At 41.6% G+C, this 24,414-nt stretch overlaps 1 protein-coding gene and 1 pseudogene across 1 annotated transcript; one reads left to right on the forward strand and one right to left on the reverse strand.

Moving 5' to 3' along the window:
- Nucleotides 1-1,326: 1,326 nt before the first annotated feature.
- LOC106565818 (ras-related protein rab7) lies at nucleotides 1,327-11,664 on the forward strand. The gene is made up of 6 exons (XM_014133381.2): nucleotides 1,327-1,672; nucleotides 7,480-7,542; nucleotides 7,662-7,788; nucleotides 7,919-8,137; nucleotides 8,230-8,358; nucleotides 10,567-11,664. The coding sequence occupies exons 2-6, from the start codon at nucleotides 7,490-7,492 to the stop codon at nucleotides 10,660-10,662; spliced, it is 624 nt and encodes a 207-aa protein (XP_013988856.1). The 5' UTR covers nucleotides 1,327-1,672; nucleotides 7,480-7,489; the 3' UTR covers nucleotides 10,663-11,664.
- Nucleotides 11,665-11,942: 278 nt separating this feature from the next.
- On the reverse strand, nucleotides 11,943-24,290 carry LOC106565819 (abasic site processing protein HMCES-like; annotated as a pseudogene).
- Nucleotides 24,291-24,414: the final 124 nt, after the last annotated feature.

Here is a 24,414-nt window from a genome sequence, read left to right on the forward strand (position 1 = left end):
GTCTAATAATTTATCCGTGGAGCAAAAATCCTCTGGTGACACAGAAATGTTAAGTTGTGTGTTATCAGCGTAGCAGTGAAAATCAATTTCTGATAACGCTTCCAAGAGGTAACATATAGAAACTGAACAGTACCGGACCCAAAATCGAATGCCATATGTGATATGCATTTTCTCTGAGTTATGTTGACCAAGGGTGACAAAAAAAACCTCGACTGGTTAAAAAGGTCCTAAACCAATTTAGAACTGGACCGGAGAGGCCAACGCACCTCTACAGTCTGTCCAGAAGGACATCATGGTCAACAGTGTCGAATGCAGGACTTAAATCCAAGAGAACAGAGAGATGTTTGGCATATGTGTTGGCTCTAAGATCATTTACCACTTTAACTAAGGCTGTCTGCACTGTGGTGGGCACAAAAAAACAGATTGGAATTTTTCAAAAATACAGTTGGCACTGAATTTTTTTTATTTTTGAAATCCAATTTCTCCAGAATGTTGCTTAAGAATGGAAGGTTGGAGATTGGCTGAAAATTGCTAAAAGCTCAACAATCTAGATTACTTTTCTTCAGAAGGGGTTTCAGCATAGCAATTTTTAGTGCAGTGGGGAAAGTAAAAAAAATAAATAATAATATTTCACCTTTATTTAACCAGGTAGGCTAGTTGAGAACAAGTTCTCATTTGCAACTGCGACCTGGCCAAGATAAAGCAAAGCAGTTCAACACATACAACAACACAGAGTTACACATGGAATACAGTCAATAATACAGTAGAAAAAGATAAAGAAATAAATACAGTATGGGGATGAGGTAGTTGGATGGGCTATTTACATATGGGCTATGTACAGGTGCAGTGATCTGTGAGCTGCTCTGACAGCTGGTGCTTAAAGCTAGTGAGGGAGATATGAGTCTCCAGCTTCAGTGATTGTTGCAGTTCGTTCCAGTCATTGGCAGCAGAGAACTGGAAGGAAAGACAGCCAAAGGAAGAATTGGCTTTGGGGGTGATCAGTGAGATATACCCACTTTTCCTAGGCCATCATTGAAAATAAGAATTTATCTCAACTGACTTGCCTAGTTAAATAAAGGTAAAATAAAAATACCAAACCTAACATATTATACTCATTTGAGTTTCCCGGATTTACGTTTACTATGTTAGGTTGAGTGTATTAGACCAGGCTGACCAAGCACGACTTTGCTCAAGCTACCCTGTTTTCTCTAGCTATCACATTTTCAAATGAGGTGACCCCTAATTTGTGAACCCCTGCCATATACAGTAAAAAGAGGGCAGGGTTTAGGGCGTGTCTTAGTCAACATCTGTGATGACGTCAAAGATTGCTGACTCAGGTTGTTGTGGAGGAAGTGACAAGAGACTGAAAAGAAAAAGAAATAGGCCCTCTTCAAGTAAACCTACAGGGATTCATCTTGCTTAATAATTTATCTTACTTTAGGAACACAAGTGGCTTACCTACTAGTATTGAACGTATATATTGCATATAATTAAACAGATGTGCGTTCTGACAGCAACGTTACCACAACACTAGCTAGCGAACGTTAGGTTGGGTGGTGGGGGGGGTGGGGGCAGACAGACAAAATTGAAGTCGTCTGTTTTTCATCTAGTAAGACGAAAGGCCCATTTGGACATTCTGTAATATTCCTTCCCTGTGTTTGGGTTGATCAAGGTAAGATGTGTATCTGGTATTCTTTTTCTGCACACATTTTGATAAATGGTTATTTTATGTTTACCAATTTACTTACCTAGCTAACGGGTCGTTTGTCTCCGCAGTGGGCGTTGAGCGCTTGACACTGAAGTCAGATACCTAGCTTCTCGACTCTAATATGAGTGTCACTCATCAGTCATACTAGAACATCTTTTTCAAAATCAGTCCTGTCCAATTACAGTTAGTCTAAACAGCCAGTAAGCATCCAAAACCATGTACTTAGCTAACTATCCAAAACCATGTACTTTTCTAAATGCATGCCTCTGTTGTATCTAATTAGCTAGGTGCTAGTTAGTAATGGACCAACTAACGTCACGTTAACGGGCTAGCTAAACTACTAGGCCCATCGGGGGTAACGCCAACATTATGCCAGCTACTAGTTAGCTAAAGTAACGTTGTTAGAAAACAAACAGCCCGTTTAGCCAGAGTTTAGCTAACTGTCATGTTAGCTAACGTTACTCAATTTAGCTAACCTTGTTGATAAAATAACGTTAGTGTTGAATGACGTGCTCATCTGTAATCATTAGCTAACTAGCTAGTATGTTAGCAACTGGTAAACATTTGTTTACGAGCTAGCCAAATGCTTCATACTAGCCAGGAAGGGGTGTATTCATTCATCGGAATCAGTTGCAAAAATGTTTCGTCCGTTTCAAAACTCTAGGAAGCAAATGGAAACAAACGAGGAGGGACCTACCTGGGGTATATTCATTACGGAAACCTTTAGCCGTTTAAGAACCAAACAGAGTAAAACTAGTTTCTCAAGTTTTTGTCACTTGCACAAGTATAGGGAAACGACATTCTTGCTTGCTTTTTCCCAACCATGCAGTAATCAATATCAGTAGTACTACAAAAAAGTAAAGTAGAACAAAAACACATGAGAAATAGAGATGAGAACACAAGTATACTAAACAAAAATATAAATGCAACAATTTCAACGATTTTACTGAGTTTAAGTTCATATAAGGAAATCAGTCAATGGAAATAATTTCATTAGGCCCTTATCTATGGATTTCACATGACTGGGCAGGGGCGTTGCTGTGGGAGGGCATAGGCCCAACCGGCCAGGCCCAGCCAATCAGAATTAGTTTTTCCCCACAAAATGGCTTAATTATAGATAGAAATACTCCTCAATTTCATCAGCTGTCCTGGTGGCTGGTCTCAGATCCTGCAGGTGAAGAAGCCAGATGTGGAGGCCCTGGGCTGGCGTGGTTACACGTGGACTGAGTTTGAGACCGGTTGGACGTACTGCCAAATTCTCTAAAACAACGTTGGAGGCGGCTTATGGTAGAGAAATGAACATTAAATTAGCTGATAACAGCTCTGGTGGCATGCCAATTGGACACTCCCTTAAAACTTGAGACATCTGTGGCACTGTGTTGTGACAAAATGGCACATTTTAGAGGGGCCTTTTGTCCACAGCACAAGGTGCACCTGTGGAATGATCATGCTGTTTAATCAGCTTCTTGATATGCCACACCTGTCAGGTGGATGGATTATATAGGCAAATGAGAAATGCTCACAAACAGGGATGTAAACAAATGTGTGCACAAATTTGGAGAGCGATTTACAATTTCTGGGATCTTTTATTTCAGCTTATGAAACATGGGACCATCACTTTACATGTTGCGTTTATATTTTTGTTCAGTATAAGTCAGGGTCTGTTCCATGATCGGTTCCAATATTATATTTACAATGTGCAGGAATACTGGAGTGGTAGGGTTAGATATGTTTAGGGGTAAGGTAGGCATCAGGATATATGATGAACATTGTAGCAGCAGAGTCTATGATGATTGTATGTGAGTGTGTCTATTTGACAAATTCAAATAGGTCCCCCCCTTTTTCGTTTGCTTTAGAATCGAGGTAATGAGTACATTCCTGAATTTGTCCAATAGAACTATTGTTTTCGTTGCAAAATCCATCCATTTGGAGTAAACGATTTCCGTTGCAAAACATTTTGTTACAAGTGTACTGATATAGGAAGGACACGTGACATCCCGGCAATTTTGAGAGAAAAAAAGTTATAGCGGGTCGTCCCTAGTTACCACAACCACAGTCATAAACCCCGCCTATTTCTACAATTTATATTCTTAAAATGTGATTTTCCACCTAACCCTAACCACACTGCTAACTATATGCCTAACCCTTACCTTAAATTAAACCAAAAAGCAAATTTTTCATTTTCACAAGTTATTATGATAGATCATTTTGACTTTGTGGATTTGGTAACTGTTGTTCACACGCGTGTCTGCTCTCTCATTGGCTAGAATGGTCTCACCTGATCTGGCCTCCTCCCGACTGTCTTCCATTTTTAAAGACATTTATTTTCATTGTTACTGGCCAATAGTGTAGCTGGTCAATATAATGGATAATCTGTGGCGTCGCTTTCTACATGAGAAACCGATGTGACCCACCTGACTCTCATGAATGTCATGGGTTAGAGATTAAATATGGAGTCAGCAAGGCCACAGTCAGAATTGCCATATTGTTAGAAATTAAAAAAGTTTATGGTGCTTCATTTAATTGTTCAGACTGAGGTTAGGCCTATTTTGGCACCATGCATGCATCTTCCACCCTCACAATCAAGAGTGGTCCAATTGATCACTTATGTTGGTCTACATCCCAGGTCAGGGTTCCTGAATGCACGGTCCTGTGATCAAATTTGTATTCGGCGCATGTGACAAATTAACAGGTGTAGACCTTACTGTGAAATGCTTACCTACAAGCCCTTATCCAACAGTGCAGTTCAAGAAATATAGTTAAGAAAATATTTACAAAATAAACTAAAGTGGAAAAAAAGTAAATAAATCAGAAAGTAACACAAGAAAATTATATAACAATAACAAGGCTATATACAGGGGGTACCGGTACCGAGTCAATGTGCGGGGGTACAGGTTAGTTGAGGTAACTTGTAAAGTGACTATGCATAGGTAATAAACTCCGAGTAGCAGCAGTGTAAAAACAAAGGGGGGGGTCAATGTTAATAGGGTGGCCATTTGATTAATCGTTCAGCAGTCTTATGTCTTGGGGGTAGAAGCTGTTAAGGAGCCTTTTGGTCCTAGACTTGGTGCTCCAGTACCGCTTGCCATGTGGTAGCAGAGAGAACAGTCTATGACTTGGGTGACTGGAGTCTTTGACAATTTTTTGGGCCTTTCATTACATTTACATTTAAGTCATTTAGCAGATGCTCTTATCCAGAGCGACTTACAAATTGGTGCATTCACCTTATGATATCCAGTGGAACAACCACTTTACAATAGTGCATCTAAATCTTTTAGGGGGGGGTTAGAAGGATTACTTTATCCTATCCTAGGTATTCCTTAAAGAGGTGGTGTTTCAGGTGTCTCCGGAAGGTGGTGATTGACTCCGCTGTCCTGGCGTCGTGAGGGAGCTTGTTCCACCATTGGGGTGCCTGAGCAGCGAACAGTTTTGACTGGGCTGAGCGGGAACTGTGCTTCCTCAGAGGTAGGGGGGCCAGCAGGCCAGAGGTGGATGAACGCAGTGCCCTTGTTTGGGTGTAGGGCCTGATCAGAGCCTGAAGGTATGGAGGTGCCGTTCCCTTCACAGCTCCGTAGGCAATCACCATGGTCTTGTAGCGGATGCGAGCTTCAACTGGAAGCCAGTGGAGAGAGCGGAGGAGCGGGTGACGTGAGAGAACTTGGGAAGGTTGAACACCAGACGGGCTGCGGCGTTCTGGATGAGTTGTAGGGGTTTAATGGCACAGGCAGGGAGCCCAGCCAACAGCGAGTTGCAGTAATCCAGACGGGAGATGACAAGTGCCTGGATTAGGACCTGCGCCGCTTCCTGTGTGAGGCAGGGTCGTACTCTGCGAATGTTGTAGAGCATGAACCTACAGGATCGGGTCACCGCCTTGATGTTAATGGAGAACGACAGGGTGTTGTCCAGGATCACGCCAAGGTTCTTAGCACTCTGGGAGGAGGACACAAGGGAGTTGTCAACCGTGATGGCGAGATCATGGAACGGGCAGTCCTTCCCCGGGAGGAAGAGCAGAGAGAAGAGCTTTCCTCTGACACTGCCTATTATATAGGTCCTGGATGTCAGGAAGCTTGGCCCCAGTGATGTACTGGGCCGTACGCACTACCCTCTGTAGCACCTTATGGTCAGATGCCGAGCAGTTGCCATACCAGGTGGTGATGCAACCGGTCAGGATGCTCTCGATGGTGCAGCTGTAGAGGTTTTTGAGGATCTGGGGACCAATGCCACATCTTTTCAGTGTCCTGAGGGGGAAAAGGTGTTGTTGTACCCTCTTCACAACTGTCTTGGTGTGTTTGGACTAGGGCTGGGTGATATGGCCAAAATCTCATATCCTGATATAGGCCATTTCATAAAACGATACATATCACAATATAGCATGTTTTCTGTAAATTCAATGAATAAATGGTTTATAAAATGAACAATGGAAAGGCCAATTTCTTATTACATTTTGAATTATACTCAACAAATATACAACTCGCGTTTCTCGACCATGTAAATTTGGGCCATGTCTTTGCAAATGTAAGTCATAACTGCAGTTGTTATCTCCTTCCATCTTCGTGATTCTTTGCCACATGGTGTGCTGTTGCAACGTCTGAGTTGGGGGTTTGTTTTGAGCACTCGACTGTACTTAAAAAATGTTTTTTTACTTTTTTGGGTCTCATCCGTATACTCTCTCCGTACTGTTTCGCATGATTCTTGCATAGGTGGTAAAATAGGTTAGTGGTGTTTGAGCCTGTTGTCGGGACTGGCCTGCGGCAAATTTGCAGAGGACGTTTTTTTGGTCCGTGACAGACTTTTCATACCCAAACCACATCCATGCGACCGAAGTGGCCCATGAGGTGGTGTACTCCTCAATGCCATTGGATGAATCCCGGAACATATTCCAGACTGTGCTAGCAAAACAGTCCTGTAGCGTAGCATCCGCGTCATCTGACCACTTCTGTGTTGAGCGAGTCAATGGTACTTCCTGCTTTAATTGTTGCTTGTAAGCAGGAATCAGGAGGATATAATTATGGTCAGGTTTTATTTGGGGGAGATATGGTTATGCTGTTTTGTTAAGAAAATGTAGGTCAGTGAGAGCAAGGTGTACTATATTGGAGGGGGGGTCTTTATTCAATGTGTCTTTATGGAAGGACTCTGCACAAAGATGGCCCGCACATCAACAGGAATATTGTATTCCACTCTGTCTGTGGATCAAGTCTCATAGCTTTCTTCACATGTTGAAACGTTTCTGGTTGACATTAAGTCTACATTCCTCTCCCAAACCTGTGTCCTGTGAAAGTGAAATTAGAGGAACATGTTGTTGGAGGGGCAGGCAGAGTTTAAAAAAACAACTAGTCCTGTTGTTTATGTAGTTACAGTGTCCAGTGAGGCAGACTGTACTTGGTTACATTTCCAGAACTATTCCTGCTCCGAGCATTTCATTGTCTGTAATCCCAATGACTGGACCACTAGCTGTGGACCAAATGTCTAGAGTGAGGTTGAGCTAGCAGCTGGTCAAAGTAGTAAATTGCACAAAGGAAGTGTTATAATATTTACACTGCACTAGTAGTGGTTGTAAGTAGTAGCCTGTGATAATATTGCCTGAGCCATGCTGTCGTAGAACATAAACTGCATCGCTTTTTAACCCGGGGGGGGTGTTTCATAGCAGACACACAGGCAGCATGCTTATAGACTATGTACCTGTGTTATAGGTTGCTGTTATACGGTGTTTACCATAACAATGTACATGGTTAGTCCACCATTCTAATTTAGTGCCCCTACTCTTTCCCCAGCTGTGGCACAATGACATCTAGGAAGAAAGTACTACTCAAAGTCATCATCCTGGGAGACTCTGGGTCAGTGTCCTGTCTACCTTGCACAGCTAGGCTAATTACACTTCTCAAATTAAAAGTTTACAAAATATGTTTGTTTACCAATCACTCTGTCATAACTGTTGCTGAATCTCTCTTGTCAGAGTTGGGAAGACGTCGCTGATGAACCAGTATGTGAATAAGAAGTTCAGTAACCAGTACAAAGCCACAATAGGAGCTGATTTCCTAACGAAAGAAGTGATGGTGGATGACAGACTTGTCACCATGCAGGTACTGGGGAAGGGATACTATCAATTTACTCATCACTTCACAAGTGCTGTGCTGAAGTAGAGGCCAGTGGGTAGGCCTATAATCTATTGTTGTTCATGAACATGTATCGCCTCCCTGTGCTCTGTCACAGATCTGGGACACTGCAGGGCAGGAGAGGTTCCAGTCTCTGGGTGTGGCGTTCTACCGCGGGGCAGACTGCTGTGTGCTGGTGTTTGACGTGACCGCCCCCAACACCTTTAAGACGCTAGACAGCTGGAGGGACGAGTTCCTTATACAGGCCAGCCCCCGAGATCCCGAGAACTTCCCCTTTGTGGTGCTAGGCAACAAGATTGACTTGGAGAACAGACAGGTGGGTCCAGATGTAGCGTTTGAGACCAGAGCATCTCAGGCAGTAGCTTGTGTTCCCTTCAGAGAATGACAGCTGCCCTTTGCATCTGTCAGGTGACGACCAAACGAGCACAGGCGTGGTGTCAGAGCAAGAACAACATCCCCTACTTCGAGACCAGCGCTAAGGAGGCCATCAACGTTGAACAGGCTTTCCAGACTATCGCACGCAATGCTCTTAAACAGGTAGGGGGGTCAGATGAGAGCTTTGCTGAATGCCATGTGTGTTTTGTGTATTTAGAGTAGTGATGTCTTGATTTCACACCCCTTGACTTTTTCCACGTTGTTGTTACAGCCAGAATTTAAAATTGATTAATTTGAGATTTTGTGCCACTGATCTAGACACAATACCCAACAATGTCAAAGTGAAGTTTTGTTTGCAGAAATGTTAAAGCTGAAAGGTCTTGAATCAGTAAGTATTCAACCCCTTTATGGCAAGCCTAAATACTTTGAGAAGGAGAAATGTACACAAGTCATAAGTTGCATGGACTCACTCTGTGTGCAATAATAGTGGTTAACATGATTTTTTAATGATTACCCCATCTCTATACCCCACACATACAATTATCTGTAAGGTCCCCCAGTCGAGTAGTGATTTTAAGTGCAGATTCAACCACAAAGACCAGGGAGGTTTTCCAAAGCCTCGCAAAGAAGGGCACATATTAGTTGATGGGTAAAAAATTTAAAAAGCAGACGCTGAATATCCCTTTGAGCATAGTGAAGTTATTAATAATGCTTTGGATGGTGTATCAATACACCTAGTCATTAAAGATACAGGCGTCCTTCCTAACTCAGTTGGCGGAGAGGAAGGAAACCGCTCAGGGATTTCACCATGAGGCCAATGGTGGCTTTAAAACACTTACATAGTTTAATGGCTGTGATGGGAGAAAACTGAGAATGGATCAACGACATTGTAGTTACTCCACAATACTGACCTAAATGAGAGTGAAAAGGAAGTCTGTACAGAATAAAAATATTCCAAAACATGCATTGTGTTTGGGGCAAATCAAACACAACACATCGCTGAGTAAGTACTGTGGTGGCTGCGTCATGTTATGGATATGGTAGTCATCGGCAAGGTCTAGTGAGTTTTTAGAGCTAAGCACAGGCAATATCCTAGAGGAAAACCTGGTTTCTAACAGACACTGGGAGACATTCACCTTTCAGCAGGACAATAACCTAAAACTCTAGGCCAAATTTACGAGTTGCTTACCAAGATGACATTGAATGTTCCAGAGTGGCCTAGTTACAGTTTTGGCTTAAGTCTATGGCAAGACTTGAAAATGTCTGTCTTGCAATGATCACAACCAACTTGACAGCTTTAAGAGTTTAAAAAATAATAATGGGCAAATATCCAGGTGTATAAAGCTCTTAAGATACTTATGCTGTAATCACTGCCAATGGTGATTCTAACATGTATTGACTAAGGGGTTGAATACTTATCTAATGAAGATATAGTATTGATTTATTTTTAATTATTGCCAAGAGTGTGCAAAGCTGTCATCAAGGCAAAGGGTGGCAACTTTGAAGAATCTAAAATAGATTGATTTGTTTAACACTTTTGGTTACTACATAATTCCATATGTTATTTCATAGTTTTGATGTCTTCACTATTATTCTACAATGTAGAAAATAAAGAAAAACCCTTGAATGAGTAGGTGTCCAAACTTTTGACTGGTACTGTATATATTCCACTTTGACATTAGAGTATTTTGTGTTGATTGTTAAAAAAAAAAAGACAACTCCATTTCAATCCCAATTTGTAACAAACACATCAATGTGAAAGTCAAGCGGTTAGAATACTTCGAAGGCACTGTATGTTGAAGTCACACAAAAAAGCTCAGTGATGGTGGAAAAAGTACCCAATTGTCATACTTGAGTAAAAGTAAAGATATCTCCATAGAAAAAAAGTAAAAGTAGTCACCCAGTAAAATACTACTTGAGTCAGTCTAAAAGTATTTGGTTTTAAATATGTAATTGCAAAAAAATACTTAAGTATCAAAAGAAAGTGTAAATCATTTCAAATTGCTTATATTAAGCAAACCAGATGGCAAAATTGTCTTTTTTTATTTACAGATACCCAGGGGCACACTCCAACACTGACATAATTTACAAAGAAAGCATGTGTTTAGTGAGTCTACCAGATCAGAGGCAATAGGGATGCTCTCTTGATAAGTGCATGAATTTGGACCAGTTTCCTGTCCAAATGTAATGAACTTTTGGGTGTCAGGGAAAATGTATGGAGTAAAAAGTACATTGTCTTTAAGAATGTAGTAAATGTCTTTAAGAATGTAGTAAAGTAAAAGTTGTAAAATATAAATAGTAATGTATAGATACCCCACAAAACTTCTTCAGCAAAAATACTTAAGTACTTAACACCATCTCGTCTTTTAGGAGACAGAGGTGGAGTTGTACAATGAGTTTCCTGAACCGATAAAGCTGGACAGGAACGAACGGGCCAAGCCATCAGCGGAGGCCTGCAGCTGCTGAGGACCTAGGAGACCTACAGGGGACAACTGTTGGCCCTGCTACTCTGTCTTGCCTTGTCTACCCTTTATCCCCCATGCCCCTGTGTGCTCTCCTCTGCCCAATATCAGCCTTCGTAGATGCAAGCAGAGTTCCGCTCGTAAAGTATACTTTACACACACTGTACTCATCCCTGTGTACACATCACACATTTACTCTCAAGGTGAGTCTCCAACCCCGAAGAACACCCAGATGGATATTAGAGCATTTAACAGCATATCTGCTTATTATTTCCCCTTAACCTGTCTCAAACACCATTGTTTCCATGGCACCAGCCCCATAACATTTTATAAGGGGGGTTAGATATAGTTCACTCCCAAAGTTCCAGTGGTGAAGGATCACAGATTGAGTAATTTATATCAATGGTGTGTGGGGGTTATACCAATGTACTGCCTGAAGAAACATGTTCATTGGATTGGATGTAAACTAGCAAATCCAACATACAAGTGTGTTGAAGGCATTGTTGTCATGTAGGCTTATTCAAACCCTATTTGACACCTTATTGTGGAGCCACAATAAACACATTTATTTTTGAGCTCAAGGCAGAAGAGGCAATATGGATTTTTAACTCTGCTCCCCAACTGCCCTACACATTGTTTATCAATAGGGGAAAAGTCAAGCGGCAAATTATTTTGTCAACATTGAGACCTGACACGGGGTAGAGAATCAAACCAAGGGAGATAGGTTTTTAAAGTAGACATTTCTTTACAATTATTAGCTAGTACCTGTCTTTTTACACTGTCAACTATTACAAACCTTTAAGGCAAAAAAAACATGTCTTGTCAGTTTCTCGCTCTGCCGATAGCTCAGGTTGGCAAATTATTTAAGTGCTTAATTTTTATTTTTTACTGATCAGATCTTGTCTGTTCGCATATTATGTTTAGAATTTGAATTGCATCAGAGGACACATGGGGGAAATGTGTTTTCATTAACTTGATTAATGCTATTATAAATGCACTTAATCTACATTGTTTGAAAATGTCTTTGGGTTTCAGGTAATAATAATGGTTATTGAATAAAGAATCTGTGTGTGTTAGTGTTAGTAGAACAGGTAGTTAAAGCACAGGTTACTATCATGGCTCTCATACACACATCTGTTGAAAGACAGTTTACTAAAATCTATAGTATACTCTTGAATACATTGAAATGTGTCATTTTGCATGGGGACACTCACTTGGTATTTGTATTCAGTCCACTACTTATATAAAAATTGGTTACTTGTGAAAGTTGACAGAACACAGGACCATCAATCTGTCAAATGTTTAATTACATTATCTTCAACCAACACCAGACATAAAAATTATTAAACCATTTGCGCTCTTCCACCTCAAGACATTCTTCAGTCAGTCAATGTTGGTCCTGGGTTTCTTACTGGCTCCCTGCAGCCACTGTTGGCGAGGCCCTGCAGTCTTCGGCTGCTTCTCAGGCCTGCCTGGTCTCTCCTGTGTGGCCCTCCTGTTTGACTTCCCCAGTGTCTGGCTCTTTCCTCTTGGAGGGTGTGCTGCTCTTCAGCCAGCCCATCATCTTACTGCCAGCTGAGGGCTTGGGCTCCTGGGGAAGGAAGTGTGTATGATGAGGGGAGGCAGGGAGGAAAGTGTAGTATGGTATGGAGCCCATTAAGTATTTTTACTCTTCAAGGTTTTACATCTAGTATATGTCAAGTGTTTAGAAAGGTTGTCCCAGACCAATGATCAGGAGCTATTCAATGATTGGAACACAGACATCTCAAATATGGGTATGTAGCTCAGTGAAGTCATGTAGTTGTACCTTCTTAGCCTGAGGATCCACTGGCAGCAGGCACTCGGGAATTGTTTTGAGAGTTGTTGACCAGTGAAGAGACAGGGTGAAAAGTCAGTTTGTTTTTGGACTGAAGCATTTTTAGGGCATCCAATGACTTCACCTCACCAAAAAACAGCCATCTTCTGACCTCTTGAGAATTGCTGGCATCCTGCAACACAAGCAAAATCATTGGTGATTCTACTTCGCACACAAACTTTCATACATAAAAGAACATACTTTACTCAAGAAGAGAGTAATGTTTTAAACAGACCCATACTGGTCATGGATGCCTTGAAGATAGGGGATGTACCCAGAGTGATCAGTGTAGGTCTAGAAGGGATCTCCACTATGGGGAGTCAAACAGTCCTGCAATGGTCAGCAACAGCCATCATCTCGACTCAGACTCCTTTGTCCTCCGACAGAAATACATAAAGTCGGTCAAAAGGCAAAGTTTACATGATTTCATTACTGCAGACAAACAGAAGGATCACAAAATGGGTCAGGATGGAGTCAGTGGGAGAGTGCTAAAGTGTTTTTGAGAAGAAAAGGGAAGATGGGAGATCTCAGTGTAATCAGACTCAATCATCTTATTCTGAATGTTAGTTTTCTTAGTGATGCAAGGTGCATGTGTGGGTAGGCTCACCTCTTCCAGGTCTACAGAGCCTTCTTCAGACATGCATGTCTGTTTATCCTCCTTATAGGGTGTCCCCTCATCCTGGTCCTCTGTTTTCACGTGAGCGGGTCCTTGAGTCTGGGGGAAATAGATGAAGGGCTGCTTGTCTTTCTCCTGCCTCCTCCATTCATAAAAGCCGTCAGCCAAGAGCAGCGGATCCTGAATGAAATGGTACACAAACATTCAGTAATACACGGGGAACCAAGTTTGAGGATGCATGCTGTCCCAGTTGATGAGTTAGTGTGGATTTCATGTGAAGATGAATCCAACTCACTCTGCACCTTGTAGGACTTCTCTAGCAGGCTCCCGCTGCCACAGTTGTTGGTGCTGTACTGCATCTTGCTTGGGTCATTGCTGCCAGCACACACTCATCCACTGGGGCATTCTGAGGGAAAAGGGGTGGATGCAGACCGTCTGGTTAATACACAAATCTCTCTCCAGGCAGGGTGCAAATGAAGCCCCCCCAAAGAAACATCCAGCCCCCTAGCCAGGATCAGCTGAACACCTATACTTTGCGTACCTTATCAAAATGTCTTTGGGACAAGGCTGGGCTCAAGGACTGCGGACTCTTGTTGTAGGAAGGCTGGTACGTATCTGAATCACATTCTTTCCACCTCGGTCTCTGTACTGAGAGGCGCCCTCCGCCTTCAGGATGAATGCAGTCTAATATTAATCTTACCCATGTATTTGTGATGCAGTCCTCCACACACATCCTCAGCCCAGTGTCTGACGAAACAACATGCAGTAATGAAATGCATACATTGTGTATAGTACTGACAAATGTAACATTTTCCACGATGACTCAAGGGCAGCATTCCAAACACTTAAACGAGACACCCTATCCCCTCAGCCCTCAAATTAAGTGGACACTTCTGATGACGTTTCATGACATCTGACGATTATACACTTGCAGGGCAAGGGCGGAAGGATTTTTTTTTTTAATGGACCGCCCTTGCCCGGAAATCCGTCACTGTTCATCCCGCGATGATTGCGTTTCAGCCACCGGTAGCTTGTGGGTGCTTTATATGCGCTACAGTCAATTATAATTGCATGTCTATATTAACTATATAATTATTAATATACGCCTACTGTATGATAGCTAGCAAATTAATTAGCTAAATAACGTTAGCCTGCCTAGCTGGAACTTCTGAAGGAGGAAAATGTTTAATTCAAAAGAATTCCAAAAGCAAACCAAACACAAATATTACTACTTTTATGAGATGTGTTTGTGCCGTCATGTCCATTAGTAGGACAATTTCGAACATTTTTACATTAGTTTACTTGTATGTTTACTTATCCATATTGACGTTGAGATCTTAAGTTTCGGCGGACATTTCTTAGCGGATGTACAATTATCGCGAATTGAATTATGGGGCGTTTCAGGCCTGAAGTGAAAATAATTGTACACTCGCAAACTCGATCAAAAAGAAGGGCTAAGTGGCTTACGTTGAGAATTTCCCTTGTTTGACTAATCGTTGTCCAAAATGGTGACGGGATTACCCCAAGGATATAAGACGAGGGTGTGTCTTTTTTTCTTCTTCAACCAGTCAGAATTTGGGTTTAATACTTTTTATAGAAAAGTTTGATCTTACTGATATATGGAGAGAGAGGTTTCTGGCCGACAGTTCGTTCACTTGGAGTAACAAAACAGGTTCCAGACAATCCAGAATAGATTTTTGGCTTGATGTATTGATAGTGAGTGTGTTACTACACATATTTGTACTACTCCCCTCACAGACCATAGGGCCATTTACATTGATATCGAAATATTTACCCCTGATACTAACCTTGGTAGAGGATCCTTCTGGAAGCTAAATAGCTCGTTATTAAATAATTATATATACTGCTCAAAAAAATAAAGGAAACACTTAAACAACACATCCTAGATCTGAATGAAATAAATAATCTTCTTAAATACTTTTTTCTTTACATAGTTGAATGTGCTGACAACAAAATCACACAAAATAATCAATGGAAATCCAATTTATCAACCCATGGAGGTCTGGATTTGGAGTCACACTCAAAATTAAGTGGAAAACCACACTACAGGCTGATCCAACTTTGATGTAATGTCCTTAAAACAAGTCAAAATGAGACTCAGTAGTGTGTGTGGCCTCCACGTGCCTGTATGACCTCCCTACAACGCCTGGGCATGCTCCTGATGAGGTGGCGGATGGTCTCCTGAGGGATCTCCTCCCAGACCTGGACTAAAGCATCCGCCAACACCTGGACAGTCTGTGGTGCAACGTGATGTTGGTGGATGGAGCGAGACATGATTTCCCAGATGTGCTCAATTGGATTCAGGTCTGGGGAACGGGCGGGCCAGTCCATAGCATCAATGCCTTCCTCTTGCAGGAACTGCTGACACACTCCAGCCACATGAGGTCTAGCATTGTCTTGCATTAGGAGGAACCCAGGGCCAACCGCACCAGCATATGGTCTCACAAGGGGTCTGAGGATCTCATCTCGGTACCTAATGGCAGTCAGGCTACCTCTGGCGAGCACATGGAGGGCTGTGCGGCCCCCCAAAGAAATGCCACCCCACACCATGACTGACCCACCGCCAAACCGGTCATGCTGGAGGATGTTGCAGGCAGCAGAACGTTCTCCACGGCGTCTCCAGACTCTGTCACGTCTGTCACGTGCTCAGTGTGAACCTGCTTTCATCTGTGAAGAGCACAGGGTGCCAGTGGCGAATTTGCCAATCTTGGTGTTCTCTGGCAAATGCCAAACGTCCTGCACGGTGTTGGGCTGTAAGCACAACCCCCACCTGTGGACGTCGGGCCCTCATACCACCCTCATGGAGTCTGTTTCTGACCATTTGAGCAGACACATGCACATTTGTGGCCTGCTGGAGGTCATTTTGCAGGGCTCTGGCAGTGCTTCTCCTGCTCCTCCTTGCACAAAGGCGGAGGTAGCGGTCCTGCTGCTGGGTTGTTGCCCTCCTACGGCCTCCTCCACATCTCCTGATGTACTGGCCTGTCTCCTGGTAGCGCCTCCATGCTCTGGACACTACGCTGACAGACACAGCAAACCTTCTTGCCACAGCTCGCATTGATGTGCCATCCTGGATGAGCTGCACTACCTGAGCCACTTGTGTGGGTTGTAGACTCCGTCTCATGCTACCACTAGAGTGAAAGCACCGCCAGCATTCAAAAGTGACCAAAACATCAGCCAGGAAGCATAGGAACTTGCTAATTGCTAATTGCCTATAATTTCCACCTGTTGTCTATTCCATTTGCACAACAGCATGTGAAATGTATTGTCAATCAGTGTTGCTTCCTAAGTGGACAGTTTGATTTCACAGAAGTGTGATTGACTTGGAGTTACATTGTGTTGTTTAAGTGTTCCCTTTATTTTTTTGAGCAGTGTAGTTAAGTTGAGGTTAAAGAGCTGCTCTCACACTTTTGGGAAAGGGTTTGTGAAGAAAAATCTTATTGCAAGAACTGGGAGCTCTAAATTTGAGGTGTCCAAATACCTTAGAAAATATGGTAGTAATCTTGCTAAAACCAGAAAAGCTGAGGAGCAAAAGGTGATCATTAAGATAACTTACCTTTCTCAGAGGTCCCGTGCCAGCTCTCGGGGAGGAGAAAATGAAACTGATTGAGTTACAAAATAAACTAAATATATATATATATATATATATATATATATATATATATATATTAGTTTATGACCCGGCTGGGTCATAAAGGAAAAAGAGACGGACTCTAGGTGTGCAGGTCAGAACACAGGTTTATTCCTAAACTGGGCTATTGTTCAGGCCACAGCCCACACCGCTAAATGCCGAACGTACACAATTATACCAAGTCTAATTAAGGGTTACTCCCATAGGAACAGATCAAGGCCCGAACAGAAAAAAGAGAGAAGATGAGACAGTAATCCCTATTTATGCATTTCCAAATCCCGCGGGATTACCCATCATACCCCCCCAACCTTTCCCTCTGTCCTGACATATTTAACCCCTGCTAGTAGCCATGAGAACCATAACACACCCACAAACACAGAACACAATACCGGGTCGTTACAATATATATGAGACTAAATAAACTGGATAATATATAGAGATTAAAAGCAGAAGGAGCCTTTATTAGATCAGGAAAAAGTGGATTGTGGAGGGAGAACATAATTCATCCTATTCCTTTAGACTTGAGAAATTTCACTCTACAAATAACACTATCCATAAGTTAAACATTGGTGTTATTACAGATGACCAAAAATTAAAATCGCTAAATACTGTAGCAATGTTTACAGGAAATTGTATAGCTCTACGTACTGTCAGGAATCCACAGATATGTTTTTTGACTCACTGAACAATGTTCACTCTATCAGTGATACCGAATCTAACCAGTGTGATGAACCCATCAATTTTGAAGAGATTATAGAGTCTATCAAACATCTAAAGAACATTAAATCACCAGGTGTTGATGAAATTACTTCAGAATTTTACAAATTATTTTCTGAACACCCTTCCTATTTGGTCTTTTTAGAGAGTATTAAAAAAAATGCCTCCCTCCTACAATGAGTCAGGGGTTAATAACACTGATACCTAAAGCCTAAAAAAGAAGTGCTGCTCATCGATAACTGGCGTCCAATTTGTCTTCTTAATAATGACTATAAGATATTAGCCTTACTACTTTCAAAAAGAATGAAAGAAGTCCTGGATGCAATCATTGATGAAACACAGTCTGGCTTTATGAGGAACAGACATATTTCTAACAATATCAGACTAGTATTAGACATACTTGACTACTCAGACCTAATAACCGAGGATAGCTTCATATTATTTTTAGATTTTTATAAAGCATTTGACACAGTAGGGCATCAGTTCCTCTTCAACTCCCATGAGAAATTTGGCTTTGGGGATTTTTTCTTTAAGGCTATTAAGGCTCTCTATACAAATGGTAACAGCTCTATCAAATTGACATATGGCACCTCCCCTAGATTTGAGTTAAAGAGAGGAAATAGGCAAGGTTGTCCTATCTCTCTGTATCGGTTTTTATTAAACCACCCAAATTCTTACAAATTCTTGAAATAATAGTCCTGTACAAGGCATTTCCATCGCTGGTAAAGAAATTATTATAAGCCAGCTGACGATACTACACTTTTTCTGAAAAACACTAACCAAATTCCCATATCGATCAATGTGATACAATCCTTTTCCAAAGCGTCTGGTCTATATCTTAACATTAATAAATGTGAACTCATGGCTGTCAAAGATTGTGATACCTTCATATTATGGTATTCCAGTGAAAGAAGAACTTACATATTTAGGCATAACCATTACTAAGGATCTTAAGTCTAGAGGCTTACTAAATTTTAACCCTCTAATTAAAAAAAACCCAGATGAAGCTAAATCAATGGCTACAAAGGGACTTATCTTTAGAAGGAAGAGTCCTAATAGCCTAGAGATACCTTCAGCCTTGGTTAACATATGGCGCTCTATCTTTATATCTTGACGGTAAAATAAGCAAGGAGATAGACGAGATGCTTTTCAACCTTCTGTGGAGAAACCGTAGCCATTACATTAGGGAAACTGTTGTAATGAACACACTTGAGTATGGTGGGCTGAAGTTTCTGGACTTTACTACCTTAAATAATACTTTTAAGATCAATTGGATAAAATAATTCCCCCTCCAAAAAAGCCTTGGTTTCATGCATGTTAACATCAGAAGCCTCCTCCCTAAGTTTGTTTTACTCACTGCTTTAGCACACTCCGCCAAACCTGATGTCCTTGCTGTGTCTGAATCCTGGCTTAGGAAGGCCACCAAAAATTCTGAGATTTCCATCCCTAACTACAACATTTTCCGTCAAGACAGAACTGCCAAAGGGGGAGGAGCTGCAATTTACTGCAGAGATAGCCTGCAAAGTTCTGTCATACTTTCCAGGTCTATGCCCAAACATCATTTTTTTTTATTAATCTCTCCAAGAAATAAGTCTCTCACTGTTGCCGGCTGTTATAGACCCCCCTCAGCTCCCAGCTGTGCCTTAGACACCATATGTGAATTGATTGCCCCCCCATCTATCTTCAGAGTTCGTTCTGTTAGGTGACCTAAACTGGGATATGCTTAACACCCCGGCCGTCCTACAATCTAAGCTAGATGCCCTCAATCTCACACAAATTATCAAGGAACCCACCAGGTACAACCCTTAATCAGTAAACATGGGCACCCTCAGATATTATCCTGACCAACTTGCCCTCCAAATACACCTCTGCTGTTTTCAAATCAGGATCTCAGCAATCACTGCCTCATTGCCTGCATCCGTTATGGGTCCGCGGTCAAACGACCACTCCTCATCACTGTCAAACGCTCCCTAAAACACTTCTGCGAGCAAGCCTTTCTAATCAACCTGGCCTGGGTATCCTGGAAGGATATTGACCTCATCCCGTCAATAGAGGATGCCTGGTTGTTCTTTAAAAGTAATTTCCTCGCCATCTTAAATAAGCATGCCCCTTTCAAAAACTTTAGAACTAAAAACATATAGCCCTTGGTTCACTCCAGACCGGACTGCCCTCGACCAGCACAAAAACATTCTGTGGCGTACTGCATTATCATCGAATAGTCCCCGCGATATGCAACTTTTCAGGGAAGTCAGGAATCAATATACACAGTCAGTTAGGAAAGCAAAGGCTAGCTTTTTCAAACAGAAATGTGCATCCTGTAGCACAAACTCCAAAAAGGTCTGGGACACTGTAAAGTCCATGGAGAATAAGAGCACCTCCTCCCAGCTGCCCACTGCATTGAGGCTAGGAAACACTGTCACCTCCGATAAATCCACGATAATCGAGAATTTCAATAAGCATTTCTCTATGGCTGGCCAAGCTTTCCTCCTGGCTAACCCAACCCCGGCCAACAGCTCCGCACCCCCCGCAGCTACTTGCCCAAGCCTCCCCAGCTTCTCCTTCACCCAAATCCAGATAACAGATGTTCTGAAAGAGCTGCAAAACCTGGACCCGTACAAATCAGCTGGGCTAGACAATCTGGACCCTCTCTTTCTAAAATGATCCGCCGCCATTGTTGCAACCCCTATTACTAGTCTGTTCAACCTTTCTTTCGTATCGTCCGAGATTCCAAAAGACTGGAAAGCTGCCGCGGTTATCCCCCTCTTCAAAGGGGGAGACACTTTAGACCCAAGCTGTTACAGACCTATATCCATCCTGCCCTGCCTTTCTAAAGTCTTTGAAAACCAAGTTAAACAGATCACTGACCATTTCGAATCCCACCGTACCTTCTCCGCTGTGCAACCCGGTTTCCGAGCTGGTCATGGGTGAACCTCAGCCACGCTCAAGGTCCTAAACGATATCATAACCGCCATCGATAAAAGACAGCCGTGCAGCCATCTTCATAGACCTGGCCAAGGCTGTCGACTCTGTCAATCACCGTATTCTTATCGGCAGACTCAACAGCCTTGGTTTCTCAAATGACTGCCTCGCCTGGTTCACCAACTAATTCTCAGATAGAGTTCAGTGTGTCAAGTCGGAGAGCCTGTTGTCTGGACCTCTAGCAGTCTCTATGGGGGTACCACAGGGTTCAATTCTCGGGCCAACTCTTTTCTCTGTATATATCAATGATATCGCTCTTGCTGCGGGTGATTCCTTGATCCACCTCTACGCAGACGACACCATTCTATATACATCTGGCCCTTCTTTGAACACTGTGTTAACAAACCTCCAAACCAGCTTCAATGCCATACAACACTCCTTCCGTGGCCTCCAACTGCTCTTAAACGCTAGTAAAACGAAATGCATGCTCTTCAACCGATCGCTGCCCGCACCCGTCCACCTGACTAGCATCACTACTCTGGACGGTTCTGACTTAGAATATGTGGACAACTACAAATGCCTCGGTGTCTGGCTAGACTGTAAACTCTCCTTCCAGACTCACATTAAGCATCTCCAATCCAAAATTAAATCTAGAATCGGCTTCCTATTTTGCAACAAAGCCTCCTTCACTCACGCTGCTAAACATACCCTTGTAAAACTCTGGATAAGAGCGTCTGCTAAATGACGTAAATGTAAATGTAAAAACTGACTATCCTACCGATCCTCAACTTCGGCGATGTCGTTTACAAAATAGCCTCCAACACTCTACTCAGCAAACTGGATGCAGTTTATCACAGTGCCATCCGTTTTGTCACCAAAGCCCCATATACTACATTTACCTTTTAGTCATTTTAGCAGACGCTCTTATCCAGAGCGACTTACAGTAGTGAATACATACATTTCATACATTGCCTTTTCATTTCATGCATTTTTTTAAATATTTTTTTGGTACTGGCCCCCCGTGGGAATCGAACCCACAACCCTGGCGTTGCAAACACCATGCTGGCGTTGCAAACACCATGCTCTACCAACTGAGCCACAGGGAAGTCACGACCTGTATGCTCTCGTTGGCTGGCCCTCGCTACATATTCGTCGCCAAACCTACTGCCTCCAGGTCATCTATAAGTCTTTGCTAGGTAAAGCTCCGCCTTATCTCAGCTCACTGGTCACAATAACAACACCCACCCGTAGCACACGCTCCAGAAGGTATATCTCACTGGTCATCCCCAAAGCCAACACCTACTTTGGCCGCCTTTCCTTCCAGTTCTCTACTGCCAATGACTGGAACAAATTTCAAAAATCGTTGAAGTTGGAGACATATCTCCCTCACTAACTTTAAGCATCAGCTATCTGAGCAGCTTACCGAGCGCTGCAGCAGTACACAGCCCATCTGTAAATAACCCATCCAACTACCTACCTCATCCCCATATTGTTTTTATTTACTTTTTTTGCTCTTTTGCACACCAGTATTTCTACTTGCACATCATCATCTGCACATCTGTCACTCCAGTGTTCATTTGCTAAATTGTAATTACTTCGCTACTATTAGCCTATTTACTGCCTTACCTCCTTACTCCATTTGCAGACACTGTATATAGATTTTTCTATTGTGTTTTGACTGTACTTTTGTTTATCCCATGTGTAACTCTGTGTTGTTTTTTGTCGCACTGCATTGCTTTATCTTGGCCAGGTCGCAGTTGTAAATGAGAACTTGTTCTCAACTGGCCTACCTGGTTAAATAAATAAATAAAAAGTCCCACTTCTATGTAGAATTTTATTCCTCATCATGTCTTCTCTACTTTTAGTGGCCTTAACTTCATGTTGGTTTGCAATTATAATATTGACAAAGTTCCAGTGAAACTTTCTGATTTTCTTCGGCAGGTTCTTGTCATGGTCCTTAATTTATAAGCATAATTTTTCTCCACACAGATATTATATATGGAATAATCGAGGTATATTGTATAAAAATACTTATTTTTAGAATATTGGTTCCGAAATAATATCCTATTGGTGAGCCAACTTGTAAATAAGTAAAAAACCTCTGCATTTACAAGGAATTCATATCACTTTACAAGGTCCCTGTAACACCTAAAGATTTTGCAATTGTTTTAGATGCCATTCCCTCATGTGTTGCTTTATTATTCAGGAACATGTTAAGACCAGAACCTACCTTCCATTGACTCATGAGTAGGAAAGATTTGTTTCTCTTTTGGTCCATTTAACAGAGCGATACAACATCCTGCTGAAACAAGGTTCGTATCTATACCATGCCTTATTGGAACGGATTTATTGATAATATCTGTTGGAAACAAAGTTTCCTACTTGTTAACAAAATTAAGGAAGTTTCCTTTAAAATTTTTCATTAATATTATCCTCCCATCCACTATATGAAGAAGTTTAAGGAAAACAAACTCAAATTGTACCTTTTGTAATGATCACCCAGAAACGATGTTGCATCTTTTTTGGCATTGTATTCATATAAGAAAACTATGGCAAGACATTAGTAGATTTATAATTTAACACATTTTATGAAGATCTAACACTATTGTGGAGAGATGTACTGCTTGGATTCTTTACCTACGATAGAAATAAGCTGAAACAATTTTATGTCATTAATTTCATTATTCTTTTGGCCAAATTTCATATTCACAAATGTACATTTACAAACAAAACACCACATTTTCTTACCTTACAAAAAGAAATTGAACAAAATGTTAAGACAATTAAATACTCTACTAACAAAAAAGCTGTTAGAATTATAAGTGCATGTTTAATGTGATATTGTACCCCCTAGCCCAATTGTCCTTTGTATATTATTTATATATACACACTTGTTCCCACATGTACTTCCTGTATTGATTTGTTGTTAATAAAAAATATTTAAGACTCTCAAATATAAAATAGATTGATTTATTTAACAACAAAAAAGTATTTTATGAATTTCAAACGCAGCCCGGGCCTGAAACGCCCAATAATTCAATTCGTGATGATTGTACATCCGCTAAGAAAAGTCCGCCATAACTTAAAACCAACATTAATATGGAGAAGTCAACATACAAATGGAATTAAAAACGAATGTGAATAAGTTAGAAAGTGTGCTACTAATGCACATGGCGGCTCAAACACATATCATAAAAGTAATTATGTTTTGTTTGATTCTTTTTGGGAAACGTTAACTTGCGCATTTAACTTTCCCTGACATCACACGTATACATTGTAATTTTCAATTTACCTGATATAGTAGAATGGCTAACATTCGATGTCTGCGGATGCGTTGTCTTCTAGCCAAGATATGAAATGCAATCATAATTGACTGTAGCGCACACAACTGTTTCATGATGACTGAAAACACAACCGTGCGATGAACGACTGACAAATTTCCACGCAAGAGCGGTCCATTTAAAATGAATTAACTCTTCCCTCGCCCTGCAAGTGTCAACTCGTTGGACGTCATGATAAGTCATCAGAAGTGTCCAGATGTATAAATTTTAAACAAATTGGCGTTTCCACTCACCATGTGTCCAGCAGTGGGAGGAGATGGATTTCGGTCAACATTCTGCACATTTCCTCATCGATGAAACATTTGCTCTCAATACAGTTTTCTGTTCCCAAAACTAGAAGTGTGTTATGAACAGAGTGGACTAAGTTGTGTAGACTTTACCATTTGCCAAAGTTGTAAAAAATCGCGTTGTTTAGAAGTTATTGCACACGCGCACTATGCAGATGTCGCTAGAACGGGCCAATAGGATCTTGCTAGCTCGTGCTTGGCTCTGCCTACCTCCTTGCTTGTTCTGCTCACTATGACTAATTTGTTCCCATTGGAAACGACAGACTGGTCTGTCTTGGTTTAGCTTTTCAAATCGTTGGTTAAACGTTTCCAAACGTCACGTGCCTTATGAAAGTTGAATGGCACACAACTCTTTTTTAAATATTTATTTAT

This window comes from Salmo salar, chromosome ssa12, assembly GCF_905237065.1.
Source record: "Salmo salar chromosome ssa12, Ssal_v3.1, whole genome shotgun sequence".
NCBI classification, from domain to species: domain Eukaryota; kingdom Metazoa; phylum Chordata; class Actinopteri; order Salmoniformes; family Salmonidae; genus Salmo; species Salmo salar.

Excerpts from the sequence above, each read along its gene's own strand:
- LOC106565818 (XM_014133381.2), top strand. The coding sequence starts at position 7,490 with ATGACATCTAGGAAGAAAGTACTACTCAAAGTCATCATCCTGGGAGAC. Across the intron at positions 7,543-7,661 it reads ATCATCCTGGGAGACTCTGG|AGTTGGGAAGACGTCGCTGA; the intron begins GTCAGTGTCCTG and ends CTCTCTTGTCAG. Across the intron at positions 8,138-8,229 it reads TTGACTTGGAGAACAGACAG|GTGACGACCAAACGAGCACA; the intron begins GTGGGTCCAGAT and ends TGCATCTGTCAG.